Source organism: Eptesicus fuscus, chromosome 4 (genome assembly GCF_027574615.1).
Source record: "Eptesicus fuscus isolate TK198812 chromosome 4, DD_ASM_mEF_20220401, whole genome shotgun sequence".
Classification (NCBI taxonomy): Eukaryota; Metazoa; Chordata; class Mammalia; order Chiroptera; family Vespertilionidae; genus Eptesicus; species Eptesicus fuscus.
In genome coordinates, this window is record NC_072476.1 from 103399037 (window position 1) to 103413886 (window position 14850).

General features: G+C 44.8%; 1 protein-coding gene across 4 annotated transcripts in view; it reads left to right on the plus strand.

Annotated features, from left to right (window-relative positions):
• Positions 1-4189: 4189 nt before the first annotated feature.
• Positions 4190-14850, plus strand: part of PAIP1 (poly(A) binding protein interacting protein 1) — a 29875-nt gene continuing 19214 nt past the window's right edge. Inside the window, exons 1-4 of one of the 4 annotated variants that reach the window (XM_054715278.1) lie at positions 4190-4641; positions 5146-5291; positions 10028-10213; positions 14329-14441. In XM_054715278.1, coding sequence (XP_054571253.1) covers positions 4392-4641; positions 5146-5291; positions 10028-10213; positions 14329-14441 — 695 coding nt within the window. In that variant the 5' untranslated portion in view covers positions 4190-4391. The remainder of the gene's footprint in view (positions 4642-5145; positions 5292-10027; positions 10214-14328; positions 14442-14850) is intronic. The other 3 variants (XM_054715277.1, XM_054715279.1, XM_054715280.1) reach the window with 3 other exon arrangements.

The window sequence follows — 14850 nt, forward strand, 5'->3', positions numbered from 1 at the left end:
TACATCAAAACTACAACTAAAAGAACAACCATCATCCACAACCACTGGAAAGCTGGCTGAATGGAACTCCTACAGCTAGAGAAGTAAAGAAGAAAGCACACGGAGACTGGGAAGAGGTGCAGAGGCGTGGAATGGGCTGGTCCAGCACCCATATGGGCTGCTTTTTATTTTATTTTTTAAATATATTTTATTGCTTTTTTACAGAGAGGAAGAGAGAGGGATAGAGAGTTAGAAACATCGATGAAAAAGAAACATCAATCAGCTGCCTCCTGCACACTCCCCACTGGGGATGTGCCCGCAACCAAGGTACATGCCCTTGACCGGAATCGAACCCAGGGACCCTTCAGTCCGCAGGCCGACGCTCTATCCACTGAGCCAAACCGGTTTCGGCTGGGCTGCTTTTTTAATCAGGAGGGAGATCGTCTCTGTGGTCCCAGCACCACATCAGACCCCCAGCCCAGGGCCCCAGAGCTGGGAAAAGAAGTCCCCATGGGCAGTAAGAACTACGGGCTGTAAAAACCAGTGTGGATTGGGGCTCAGCGACACAGAGGCTGCTGGAGAGCCAGCTGTTCCTCTTAAAAGGCTGGCACCACGAACTGAACATACAAGGTCCTGCCTTCTCTGAGCTCCAGCACCAGGCTGAGGCTTTGGGGGACACAGACACATATGAGGAGGAACTGGATTGCCTGGTGTCAAGGCAGGAACTCGGGGGCAGCTTCTCCTAGACAGAGGTGTTACAGGGATCATTGTTTCTATGCTGAGACCGCCCAGTCCCAGAGCTGACGGACAGCCATTTGTTTGCTCTGCCCTGGTGATTCCCTAAGACCCTGCCTCATCCAATTTACAGTCCCACACAAGCTGTGTGCAGTGGCTTTGCATATGAATGGCCTTTCCTCGCACAGGCTAAAATCTCTCAAACAAGCTGCAGCTGGGTCAGGGAGCCCCAAACCTATCAATAAAAGGCCCAAGACCCGGCACCAGCACCAGCCTGCCTTGCTTCACACCTGGGCCTCATCTGGGCACTTCCAAACCTGATACAAAGAGGAGGAATCTACAAATCTTTCTGGAGCTCCTGCTGGGTGGCCCCAGGCAGTGGCTGACTTTGCACCTCCCTGGAAACCCAAGAGCCAGTATACCCAGTGGTCAGTATCAGACCATACCAGATTACAACTCTGCACATCCATAAGCGACACACTCAAGGGGTAGACTCAGTGAGCACCAAAGCCCCCCTGAAGCAAGTCCTGCTCCATAGGGGTGTCTCCTGCATAGCAGCTCTCCCACTGTAGTCACAGCTGGTCCTCACAGCCAATTGGCCTGGATGTCAATTCCTCCCAGTGACACCAACAGCAATAAAGTCTCAACTACAACAAGACTGTGCTCACAGTCCACACAGGGGTGCACCTAGAGCTCCCAGCTCAGGTGACTGGGGAGGCTGAGCCACTGGGCCCTATAGAACACTACTACACAAGGCCACTCTACCAACTCAAGGAGACATAGCAGCTCTACCCAATACATAGAAACAGACACAGGGAAGCAGCCAAAATGCAGAGACAAAGAACATGTCACAAATGAAAGAAATGAAAGAAAGCAAACTACTGGATATAGAGTTCAAAACCATGGTTATAAGGTTACTCAAGAATCTTCTAGAAACCTCCAAAAAATGGAAAAGGACCAGTCAGAAATTAAGCATACATTGACTAAAATAAAGAATAATATACAGGGATTCAACAGTAGAGGATTCTAAGAATCAAATAAATGATTTGAAATATGAGGAAGCAAAAAACACCCAACCAGAAGAGCAAAAAGAAATAAGAATCCAAAAATATGAAGACAGTGTAAGGAGCCTCTGGGACAACTGCAAGTGTATCAATATTCACATTATGGGGGTGCCAGAAGAAGAGAGAGAGCAAGATATTGAAAACCTATTTGAAGAAATAATGACAGAAAACTCTCCCTACCTGGTGAAAGAAATAGACTTACAAGTCCAGGAAGCACAGAGAGTCCCAAACAAGAGAAAACCAAAGAGGACCACACCAAGACACATCATAATTAAAATTCCAAGGACTAAAGACAAAAAAAGAATCTTAAAAGCAGCAAGAGAAAAGCAGTTAGTTACCTATAAGGGTGTGCCCATACGACTGTCAGCTGATTTCTCAACAGAAACTATGCAGATGAGACCGGAGTGGCAAGAAATATTCAAAGTGATGAATAGCAAGAACCTATAATTAAGATTACCCAGCAACGCTATTATTTAGAACTGAAGGTCAGATAAAGAGCTTCACAGATAAGAAAAAGCTAAAGGAGTTCATCACCACCAAACCAGTATTATATGAAATGTTGAAGGGTATTGTTTAAGAAGAGGAAGAAAAAGAAAAAGATAAAAAATATGAACAACAAAATGGCAACGAACACATACCTATCAACAATTGAACCTAAAAGTCAAAATAAATAAGAAATCTAATGAACAGAATAAACTGGTGAATAAAATAGAATCAGAGGCATGGAAATGGAACAGACTGAGGATTCTCAGAGGGAAGAGGGATTGGGGGAGAGATTAAACAAAGACCTTATATGCATATATGCATAACCTATGGACATAGACAATAGGGTGGTGAAGGCAGGAACTGAGTGGGGGGAGGGGGGAGGAAATGAGGGGGAAAAGAGGGACATCTGTAATAATCTCAACAATAAAGATTAAAAAAAGAGTAGTGACTGACAGCTACACTAAAGGATGGCTTTCAATGTTATGAGCATTAACTCATCTAATTTTTATATTGTAATCTTGTCTTGCCTTTAAGATATGCTTGATGCTACAGCACACTTACTTTATAGCTGAGGAAACTGAGGCTCAGAGACATTAAATTTGTAACTTACCCAAGATCACACAAGCATTAATACTCGGGCTTACGTTGAATCCTACCTTCTTGCTCACACCAAGGAACCACACTTTGTGCTAGCTTTCTTCCCTGACTTCATTAATTTTGCTAACCATCAACAGCATAAATCATTTACTCATGATTGCCCTCATCAGAGCCATTTTTCTCATTCAGTTAGGTGAAGATGTGAATGTTTTCTGGATTAGCAAGAAGAGAAAAAGGTTAATATGAGTTTTTGTTCCTAATTAAAATGATTCTCAAGATGACAAGATTGAGAAACATTAAGCCCTGCTTAAAATACAGGGCTACACTCAATTTGGTGAGATGTTTCAATCTAAAAGTAAGGAAATAGATTTTTTTTCTCCTTTTCATTACAAATATTCATCCTTACGTGACTTTAGCACTGTCAGGCCTGACAAAAGCAGTCATTTACACATGAGGTCTATAGAAATTTTCTGTGCAACCCGGTAGCCACTAGCCACATGCAGCTATCCATCGCGTAGCATGCCTAATCACAACTGAGATATGCAGAAAGTGTGAAATACACATTGGATTTTGATTAGCGTGAAAAAAAAAAGAAAACATCTCATTCATATTTTATATTGATTTCATGTTGAAATGAGACCAGTTTGGATATAGTGGGTTAAATACATTAAAATTCATCCCACCTGTTTCTTCTTACTCCTTTCATGTGGCTTCTAGAAAACGTGTAATTACCTAAGTGACTTGCCTTTGTGACTCGCACTATATATTCATTGCACGGCCCTGGTACATGAAAAAGGGGGGAGTTTCATTGAAAAGTGGTGTATTTCCTTAAAATTACGGGGTGGGGAAGGGAAGGGAAGAGACTGAGCATGGCCCCAGGGCTGTGATCTCGGTCCAGGGCTGCAGGGACCGGCAGGCGGGGGCGTAGACAGACTCTGCTCCCGCCCGGCGCTAACGGGGCAGGTGGCGGCGCTTCCTCCAGGGGGTTCCCACCCGGAGCCGCGGGTCCGGGAGCGGCTCGCCTGCGCGCCCACGAAGGTGCGCGTCCGCGAGCGCCGGTGCCGGCCCCGCGCCCCCTCCCCCCGCGTTTTTTATTTTCGCGGCATCAACCGTCGGCCTCCCGCTTCCCTCCGAGCTGCACGGCGTGGGCCGGGCCGCCGGGTAAGCGCCTGTCCCCGGGGGAGCCGGCCCCGCGGCGACGGCACAGACGGCCCGGCGAGACGGGCCCCGGGCCTGCTGGGCCGCGGCCGCCCCCCTCGCGAGCGGAGCGCGGGCGCGCCGGGGCCTCCGGGCCGCGGGGGGCCGCTGTGACCCGCCGGGAGCGCCGCGCGGAGGCGGGCGGCGGGCTGGAGGGCGAGCCGAGCGGCAGCTGCGGGCGCGGAGGGCGGGCTCGGCGGCGGTGCAGCAGCTGCCGTCGCTCTGAGGCCCGAGGCCGGGCCGCGCCTGCCGTTCCATGAGCCCCGAGTGAGGCCGGGCGCCTCCCCCGCGTCCCCGAGCGCAGCGCCGCCGCGGCCGGAGCGGAGCGGGAGCATGTCGGACGGTTTCGATCGGGCCCCAGGTGCTGGTCGGGGCCGCAGCCGGGGCCTGGGCCGCGGAGGGGGCGGGCCCGAGGGCGGCGGTTCCCCGAACGGAGCGGGGCCGGCGGAGCGGACGCGGCCCCCGCCGCAGCCCCCGGCGCCGGGCTTCCAGCAGCCGCCGCCGCCGCTGCGCCAGCCGCGGACGGCCCCGCCGCCAGGGGCCCAGAGCGAGCTCCCCGCCGGGCCCGCGCGGCCGCCCGCAGGTACGGAGCCGCGCCTCCCGCACCGGTCCCCGGCCCGCGCCCAGTCCCGCCCCCGTCCCCCGAAGCCGCCCCAGGGCCCGCGGGGTCGGGTGGGCACGGCCCGCGGCGGGTCCGGAAGGGGCCGCGGGGGCCCTTTGTGCGCCCGCGGGGGAGGGGCCGGCGCGGGCCCGAGGGCGCCGTCCCGGGAGGAAGCGGCCCGCCGCCCCTTGCCCACCCTCCGAGGGGACATCTTGGGTGAGCAGCCACCTTCCCTAACCGACCCCTCCAGCAGGAGCGAAGCGCCCGGGCCCGCACCGAGGAGGCGAGTGCGTCCCCGAAGGAGCTCCAGCAAGTCTTTGTTCCTTTTTGCGGGCTCCCTGCACCATCCCGGCCGTAACCTCCCGTTTGTTTGGTGATGGTTCCTGTGCGCCTCTTAAAATCCAGCCCTTCTCAGGTGGCTTTTCGGTGCCTAGTCCATTACACAAAGGAATGAAGGCATCTGACACCCCCTTTTTCCTTCCTCAGAACAAACGAGACCCCAGGACAACACCCCCCAGCAGAACTCGGAGTCCGCGATGGCGAAACCCCAGGTGGTGGTCGCTCCGGTGTTAATGTCCAAGCTGTCTGCGAACGCCCCTGAATTCTACCCCTCAGGTTATTCCAGCTACACGGTAAGTGCGGCCTGGCCTGCAACTCGAGGTACCTACGAACGACCGGAGAGTGTGGTTCTTAACTAATCGGCACGCTGGCGTTTTCTGTGCTGCACACAAAGACAGGAACGCATGGAACTCGAGCGGAAACAAAACCGACTCAGGACTGTGTTTTGTAGTTATGTTCAGGGTATCAGAATGGAAGCTTTAAGGGTAGACATTCTCGTCTGTTTTGTCTCGAGGCTGATAAACTTGATGTAGGCAACCCCCTTCTCCCCCCCTTCAATCTATAAAACTAAAATTTTTGGCCAGACCTTATGAATAACATACAGAGTAGGGGCCTGGCAAAGTTTATTTTTTAATTTCAGTTCAGTAAGATAGAACCACTGATAGATTTAGGGCAAATCAAAGTGGTTTTGAGGCAGACTAATTTGTGTAGGTTTTTGAATGTTGAGAAGTACACATCTGGGCTCTGTTACGTTAAAATAGATGGTTCTAATTATTATTCGGAAATGTAGGGGATTTTGATAAAGTGTTTAGGTATAAAGAACTTGGAAGCTTTCAGATTCATCTTTGTCAATAACATAAGAATTTTTAAAATTGGTCATGTTTTTCTTAAATACCAAGATGAAGCAGCACAATTGGGGTGGGGAGAAAGGAATTTGTTGTGCTAAATAAATGCATAGCAATTAATTGTAGGTAAGTGGGGCAGGACCATTCGGGATTGAAGATATAAGTTTAGCATAAGTCCTATCTTTCCTATATTCTTAGCTTTATTGACATAAAACACACAGAATAGTGCACACAAATGTTAGCTCCAAGTTTCACAAAGTGAACACTCGGGCACCCAGCACTGAAATCAACAGTAGTTTTGCCTCTTCTCAAAGTTTATATAAATGGAGTTATCCTGAATTTATTACATTTGTTTCTCACTCTCTTTCAATCAGAATTCATCCATGGTGTAGCATGTAATTGGAGGTGACTTGCTCTCATAGGTGACTTACTCCATTGTGTGACTATCCCGCAGTCCCATTTGTCTAACATTGGGGTAGCTTCCACTTTGGGGCTATTGTGAATAGGGCTGCTATTTCTGGCCATGTCCTGATGGATATACACCCTTGCCTCTGTTTGGTACATGCTAAGGACTGGAATTGCTGGGACAGAAGGTGGCCAGCTTTGGCAGACACTGCCCGCTAGTTTTCCCCAGACTGTCAGTGTACGCTCGGAGTAGTGTGTGATTTCCAGTTGCTGTGTTTGCTTGACCACCACTTAATATTTTCTCTTTTTTAAGTTTCGCCATTCTAGTGGGTGTGTAGTATCTAGTAGTTTTAGTTTGTATTTACCCAATAACTAATGGTGGCACACCTTTCTGTTACCTTTATTTTGCTTTCCTTCCATATTTGATAGGAAGTGTGGGAAAACTAGATTCCATCCTTCAGAAACTCCGGGCATCTTAGACTACATCAGGAAAAGGCTTCGGGGCTGGAAAGGGGGAAGTGTAGGCACAGTGGGAAGAGCAGTTGATTTGGGCTGAAAGGAGCCATCAGTCATGGAAAGTAGAAGGGAGATTAGTTTGGATTCTTGCCAGAAGGTTGTATTTGGCCCAGAGAGGAAAGAAACCATTGGAGACCCGGGAGTAGTTGAATAAACACTTAAGGGTACTTACCTTCTAACAGCCACAGAGTTCTCCATCTGTTTTTCTCCCTATTGACTGAGCTGTTTTATGATAGGAGGGATGCAGTTTTTTCATGGTTCTGTACCAACTAGTTTTACAAGCGACTCCTGGGCTAGCTGTAAAGCAGAGTAATGGCTGTGTTAGTCTACTTACTTTGAGCCACTGGCATCTTTTAGGCGTCCTTTGATATCCTCTAATAGATCAGCTTCTTCTCTGCTCAATTCCCTAGAATGGATTGCAAGCTGGAAGCCTGTGGCTCACATGTGGCCTGCAGGTGTGTCTTCTTAGGCCCTGTTGTTGCCTTTTTTTTTTTTTAAGGATTTTTAATAAGTTACCAATACTTAAATTAGATATTGCAAGCCTGAATTTTCTGGTGTTTCATGAAATCATAAGATTTGGCCATACTAGACTGTTATTTTGGTGAAAATTGGCTGAATAGAAGCAGCCGCTTTAGACGGAGTGTGTGAGCTCGAATTTACACACTGGCTTACTTCATTTGCTTGGAATACACCTGGATTCTATAAGCATTCAAGTTTGCCACCCTGCTCTGGTACCTTCTCCAGCCTTTATCCGTTAACCATCTGCCAAGGCTAAGAGTTTTTCCGAAAGCCACTTAGTCTCCTGACTTCTTAGGGTAAGATCTTTTTTTTTCTTAATCTGCACCTGACGATATATTTTTATTGACTTTTTTTTTTTTTTTTAAGAGAGGAAGAGAGAGAGAGAGAGAGAGAGAGAGAGAGAAACATCAATGGGTTGCCTCCTGTATGTGCTCCGACCGGGGATCCAACCTGCAATGTTTTGCTGTACAGGATGATGCTCCAACCAACTGAGCCACCTGGCCAGGGCAGGATCTTGTGAGGGAAACTCTTTCTCACAGTAACCATAATCCAAAGTTAGCTATATTCGCTCACTCATTCAACAGCAGTTTAACACCTATCCTGAGTCAAGCACTGGGGTACAGCAGTGAGCAACATGGACCAAAATTCCCACGTTCAGGGAGCCTCTATTCTAGTGGCCTCCTGGCTTGTCTCCAGCAGCTCCTTGAGTTTTCTTCTTAGACATGAAAATCTATTGCTTGGTGTCCTTGAGCTGGATCTGCTTTCAAGAAAGCATGCTGCCCTGCCCTGGTAGCTCAGTTGGTTAGAAGATCATCCTGATACTCCAAGGTTGCAGGTTCGATCCCCGGTTAGGGCACATACAAGAATCAACCGACAAATGCATAAATAAGTGGAACAATAATGTTTCTATATATGTTTCCCCCTTAAATTAATAAACAAAAATTTTTTAAAAAGAAAGCATGCCTTTTCTAAAAGCCATTCTGATAGGCTTTTGCTGTGCTTTCTTAACCCTTCCAAAACTCTAAGCCCTTCTATCTCTAGTCCTCCTAATCCCACTGCTAGAATTTCCTGCTCTCTGTCTCTTCTTACCATTGAGTTCTGTATCCTTCTATTCCTGGCCATTGTTTTTCTTTTGTTTGTTTTTTAATGAAAGCCTGGATATGGCAGTCAGAAAGTCTCCTACCACTGTATGCTGTGATGAAATTATACAGTCACTTACTGTTTATATTTCCCTGTCCTTGAGGATTAACAGATAGACAAATGACAAGCCTTACTAGCTTTTTTTAAGAAATTGTCAAATATCTATTAGGATATAGAGAATGGTATAATGAACCCTCATGGCCTTGTCAGTTAGCTACATGTGGCCATTCTTTTTTTTTTTTTTTTTTTTAATATATTTTTATTTCAGAGAGGAAAGGAGAGGGAGAAAGAGATAGAAACATCAATGATGAGAATCATTGATTGGCTGCCTCCTGCATACCTCCTACTTGGGATTGAGCCCACAACCCGAGCATGTGCCCTTGACCGAATCAAATCCGGGACCCTTCAGTCCGCAGGCTGATGCTCTATCCACTGAGCCATACCATCTAGGGCTACATTGGCTATTGGTTCTATATCCCTGGCCCTCCTCCCCTCCCATTGCAAATCTTAGATCTTATTATATCCATAAATAGATTAAAATCTTAATTTTGATATTAGTATTATAGTGAAATATTGGTTTAACCCTTTGCACTCGCTTGCTTTTTTCTCGATTCCTTTATTCTACTCGGGATTTAATTTTTTAAATACCCCAGATTTTACAAAGCGTGGCAGTAGAATAAAAAACTGGAGTTTCTTCATACAAACTTATTTATTTGGATTTTTTTATATTTCAAATTATTGATACATTCAAAGAGTAATTTTAATCTCGACATCCGAGTGCAAAAGGTTAAATGATGTCAACCATGTTGTAAATCTGCCAGGGATGAGAAGACAATTTCCTGCCTGGCTAGATGGAGCCCTTCTGTTAGAACATTTGGTCATTGGGCAAAATTAATGGACTTGCTCTGGCTGGTTTGGCTCAATGGATAGAGCGTCGGCTTGTGGACTGAAGGGTCCCAGGTTCGATTCCAGTCAAGGACACATGCCCAGGTTGTGGGCTTGATCCCCAATGGGGGGCGTGCAAGAGCCAATCAATGATTCTCTCTCATCATTGATGTTTCTCTCTCTCTCTCTCTCTCTCTCTCTCTCTCTCTCTCTCTCTCTCTGAAATAAATAAAAATGTTAAAAAAAATTAAGTGGACTTTATCTATAATAATAATGGGGTAATATGCTAATTAGACCGGACGTCTTCCGAACGTCATTCTGGACATCCTTCCTGACAAAGCCGGGGCCGGAGGGAAGCCAGCCGGGTTCTGGTTGCCTGCGGGCAGCCTGGGGGAAGTCAGCCTGGTTCTGGGTGCCTGTGGGCGGCCCGGGGGAAGCCAGCCTGGGTCCCGGGTGCCTGCCAGTGACCAGAGGAGGGAAGCCCAGGTCCTGGGTGCTGGAGGAAAGCTGATGCCGGCAGCCGAGGAAAGGAAGGCCTACTCTTGCACGAATTTTCGTGCATCGGGCCTCTAGTTTTATTAATAAAATAACAACTTTTATCACGTGAAAGATCTTTTAAAAAATTATTTGTGCTGCAACCATCTCGACCTAAAGCTGCCTCATGTTTATTTCAGCCAGTTGCATGCTTAAAACTTTTCTTTTTAACTTTGCATCTATAGGAATCCTATGAGGATGGCTGTGACGATTATCCCACTCTATCTGAATATGTTCAGGATTTCTTGAATCATCTTACAGAGCAGCCTGGCAGTTTTGAAACTGAAATTGACCAGTTTGCAGAGACACTGAATGGCTGGGTTACAACAGACGATGCTTTGCAAGAACTTGTGGAACTTGTCTATCAACAGGTAGGTCGGCTAGTAGTATGTAGCATGGGATGGTCCTCAGGTAGCTTCCTTGAAGCCCGAGGATGGTGGCTGCTCCTTGAGGGAGGCCAGGTTCACGTTCACGTTCACCTGCCTCCACACTTCTTAACTCTATGGTTCATGGGAGCTTTTAGGTCTTGGTTGTATAAAATTTCTATCGTTGGGGATCCAGGGCTGGAGCCAGATTGCAAAGGCACCAGGGTAGCCGAGGCACTAGATGGCATTGGAAGGGGCTGCAGGCATTTATGAGGAAGGCTCCATAAGGACCATACCTTTGTCCCACCCCTTTCTGTTTTATGGGATCTGAAATTAACAACACATGAAAAAGACTGCAGTATTTTCTCCTAGATGTTGAATAGTAGAGCATTATTGGAGTAGGGGAGAAAAAAGATCATGGGAGAACTTCTTGTCTCATAAATGAGTCCTTAAAAAATAGCGAAACCACAGAACACCCTGTCTGATTTTAACATGTCTGCTTGTCTTTATTTAAAATTTTCACGGATTTACATCTTAATTCTTTGGAAATCTAATATTTAGATTAATTTTTCATACAAAGTTTAGTTTTGATGCTAGCATATTATCACAGACACATTAATGCTATTTTAAGGAGGGAAAGTAGACAACACTGTATTTTTTAAGGCAAATAAGGTCATGTAAGACTGACCAAAAACGGAGTAGGAGGTGAACATAAATAGAACCTTCTGTGTTCTTTATCACCGCTAAATGAGCAACGCAAACATGGAATATATAGGAATGGTGATTATGATAGCAAACAGGTTGGGTTTTTTTTGCCAGCTAGTATCTCATTTGACTATATTCCCAATTTGTTCTGGGTTGTTACTGGACCCTAATATTACTTAGCCCAACAATTTTTCAACCTTTTTCATCTCATGGCACACATAAACTAATTACTAAAATTCTGTGGCAGACCAAAAATATATTTTTTGCTGATCTGACAAGAAAATAAAGGTATAATTTTGACTCATTCACACTAGACGGCTATTGTTATGTTGACTGTTGTCATTTTCTGTTTGACAACCTAAGGGAAGAGAGGTCAGTGCCCCTGACTCAGTAGTCCGGTATTGCATCATTTAAAATTCTTGTGGCACACCAGCGTACTTGCCACACACATCCACTGAAAATCGACCTAGCCAACTCTCAAGTTTCCAGAAACGCCTGAGATTGTAGGAAGATAGAACCGCTCTGTTTGTCCTGATACCTACTTTCAGCCTTTAAATGGATTGAAAAAGAATGTGAGATAAGAAATGGAAGAATTACACTCTTGCTTAAACTTTTTCTTCTGTCTATTCTAGCTCCTCAGTAGGCTGCCCTCTCATAGTTCTTTAGGGCGAGCTGAAGGGCCGCAGCCTGACAAACTACAGTTTCTGGGCTTGTCTCTTAACACATTTCAGACCAATAGTTTTATGCTAGCTTTACCCAGTGGCCAGATAAGTTTCTATTGAATGAGTACAAAAAATGTTTTACATAAATGTTAAAGGCACTCTTTAAAATTAAATACACATTGCATTTTGAAGTTATTTACTACATGTTCTTACAAGCTAATATCTTTTTTAAAAATTCTTATGATTGGCCACAAGCCTTAGAAGAGAAAACACGAGAATTCTCGTGATCCATCTGCAATTTAACATTCTGTGGTCAGTGGTACACAGATTTGCCAACAGTTCTTAAATTCCATTGAGGGAATTTACTCATAGCAACTAACAAAAGAAGGCCTGTTGTAGAAAAAGAAAAATAACATTAAATATCCATATCCAACTTTGATTCTTCCCCCAAAACCACTAAATGACAGTGCGGGGATTTTGAAAGGCCAGAAGCCATAGGACTGAGGTGGGGAAAGAGAATGGAAGTCCAGTTTGGGGCTAGAAAGCCGGTGGGACAGTGTTAACTGACTAAATAAGTTGAATTTCAAACAGGTGAGGATAGTTGAGAATCTCTCTGATTTATAATGCAGAATTTCCAAAAGACGAGGATAAGGAATGAGGCAAAAAGACTGCTAGAAAATCTGAAAAAATTAGATATTTATGCCAGTTTGAAGTTTCATTGTAGCCCTTCTTGAGAAATTATTGAAGAAGGTACTCCAGCAAAGCAAAGGAATTAAACGGAGGATGAAGACACGGGGACGAGGAAGCGGGGAATTTTACAGATGTGTGTGTCATCCACATGATGGTGAAGGGAGATCCCGAGACAGTAGCCAGGTGCAGAGCAGTCCGGGAGGCCAGGCTTCCCCGGAGTGGGGTGGAGGCTCCAGGAAAGAGTGCTCTGGTAAGATGAGCACAGGTGCTACGTTGGAAGATATTAAGACATTTACAAACTAGTGAGCTTAAGAATAAATCAGTGAGAGATACATAAAAACCAAAGTGCTAGAAAAAAATTTAGTGTCTAGGGAAATAGTTGTATAAGAAAGGAATAAGTATAATACATGGTTCAGCTGTAAGTGGAAACACAAAACTAAGGAATAAAATTACCGTATTTTCCGGCATATAAGACGACTTTTTAACCCAGGAAAATCTCAAAAGTCTGGGGTCTTATATGCCAGAAAATACGGTATTTGGGTTTTAAGCAATCTGATATACATTGTCAGAGATTTTTCTAACCTACCGTATTTTCCGGCGTATAAGACCCCCGACTTTTGAGAAGATTTTCCTGGGTTAAAAAGTTGTCTTATACGCCGGAAAGTACGGTATGGTATTACTATATTGGAAGGTGGAAGAGTTGGGAAATAGTGGAATGAGTGGGATTAAGCAGGGTGAAGTCTAAATGCTCATATTCTATGGTAGGAAATAGTAAGAAGTGATGTCTAAACTGAGGGATCACAGCTCATGCAGGTAGAGAGAAAACATTTTACCTGCAAGAATCCAAGTGGTTGTGGGAGTAAAGGAGAGTGTAGTGGGGAAGCAGGAAGCTTTAATAACCAGCCTGTGGAACTTGTCATTAAATTGTGTGTGATCATTTTAAAGTAAACTAAGAAAACAAGCCATGCCAATAATGGGAAGAGTAGACTTGTTGAATTTGAAATCTGAGAAGTCAGTCTTTCTTCTTGATGAGAAATGTTTAGGGTCTTGGGCAAGCAAAATAATTAGAAATAAAAAGATCTAATAATTATAAAGTACTTACAGCTTGCCACGCAATGCCGAACACTTGACATGTAGTTAATTCATTTACTCCTCAGTGGTTGCATGATATTCCTATGCCCATTTTATACTGATCTTAACAGAGAAGTTAAATGACTTGTCTGAGATTACCACAGCTAGTTAGTAGCCCCAGCATAGAGTCAGAAGGGCATCAGGACATTTGTTAGATCTAAACTCTGGTTAACTACCTTTGTGACCTGGCTAAGTCCCTTAACTTCTCAATGTGTATTTTTCTTACCCAACGTTTGGTATGATCTATGTTCTCTACTATTTAAAGACTACAGTGAAAGTTAAACTTCTTGAGTACTGCTTTGGCTATATCATCCAATCTTTGATATGTAGTTTTCTCACTGTCTTTTTTTTTTTAATGGCTTGTCCATTTTAACTTCCTCTTTACCCCAGGTGTTTTGGGGCTTTCTTTAGGTATTAATCTCACACACCAGGTACCATTAGTCACCTCTTTAGGAATCAAGAAACTGAAGCTCAGGGAGGTTTCGTGATGTCCAAAGTCACAGCACAAGGCTTGGGAGCCTCACTCTGGACTGCTGGATGCCAGAGTCGGTTCCCTCCTGTTCCCGAGAAGCAGCACAGAGCAATAGTTTGGCAGATACTCTTATTCATAACTGGCACAATGCATCCGGGTACATATACATATTTTGTGCTAAAATGGGTTAGTATAAAGACATACTGTCGGCTTGCTTTCTGGTAAATGATGGGGGGGACTTGCCTTAAACATTTTCCTTTGTACTTGCTCTGGTTCTTGGTGTAATGTTGGGAGGGAGAGTTAACATAATTGCCTTAGGCCTGGCCATTATAAAAGACTTGTACATTTTTCTTCACCATATGGTTGTTTGGGGAGTAGAAATGTTTTTCCTCTCTGGAATGTTGCTGTTTGCATTAATGACGATGTATCTGTGTCATACAAAACTTTTTTCTTTTTGAAAGGCCACATCAATTCCAAATTTCTCCTACATGGGAGCTCGCCTGTGTAATTACCTGTCCCATCGCCTGACAATTAGCTCACAGAGTGGCAACTTCCGCCAATTGCTACTTCAAAGGTCAGTGTGAATATATGAAATTAAAGGAAAACTACTTTTGAAGGTACTAGAATTTGACCATTCCTTTTTTCCAAAGACTATACATTATAGAAAGTTGCAGGGGAGAAGAGAACAGACCATTCTTACTTATACAGTATTAAAAGTTTACATTTATACATATATATACATATACCAGTCTTTGTCTGTAGTGATCTCTGCCTTTGGTTTTATGCTTAGAAAAGCCTTTCCCAAGTTCTTAAAAATGATCCCATGTATTTCTTAGTGCTTTTGTACTTTGGTTTAAGCAAGGATCTGATTTATTAATTGCCATGTGTTCAGCCAGTTTTTCCCATACCCCTTTTTTGAAATGGTCCATTTCCATGTTGATTTGAACTGCATGCTACCTTTATCGCACCATATCCTTTTATTA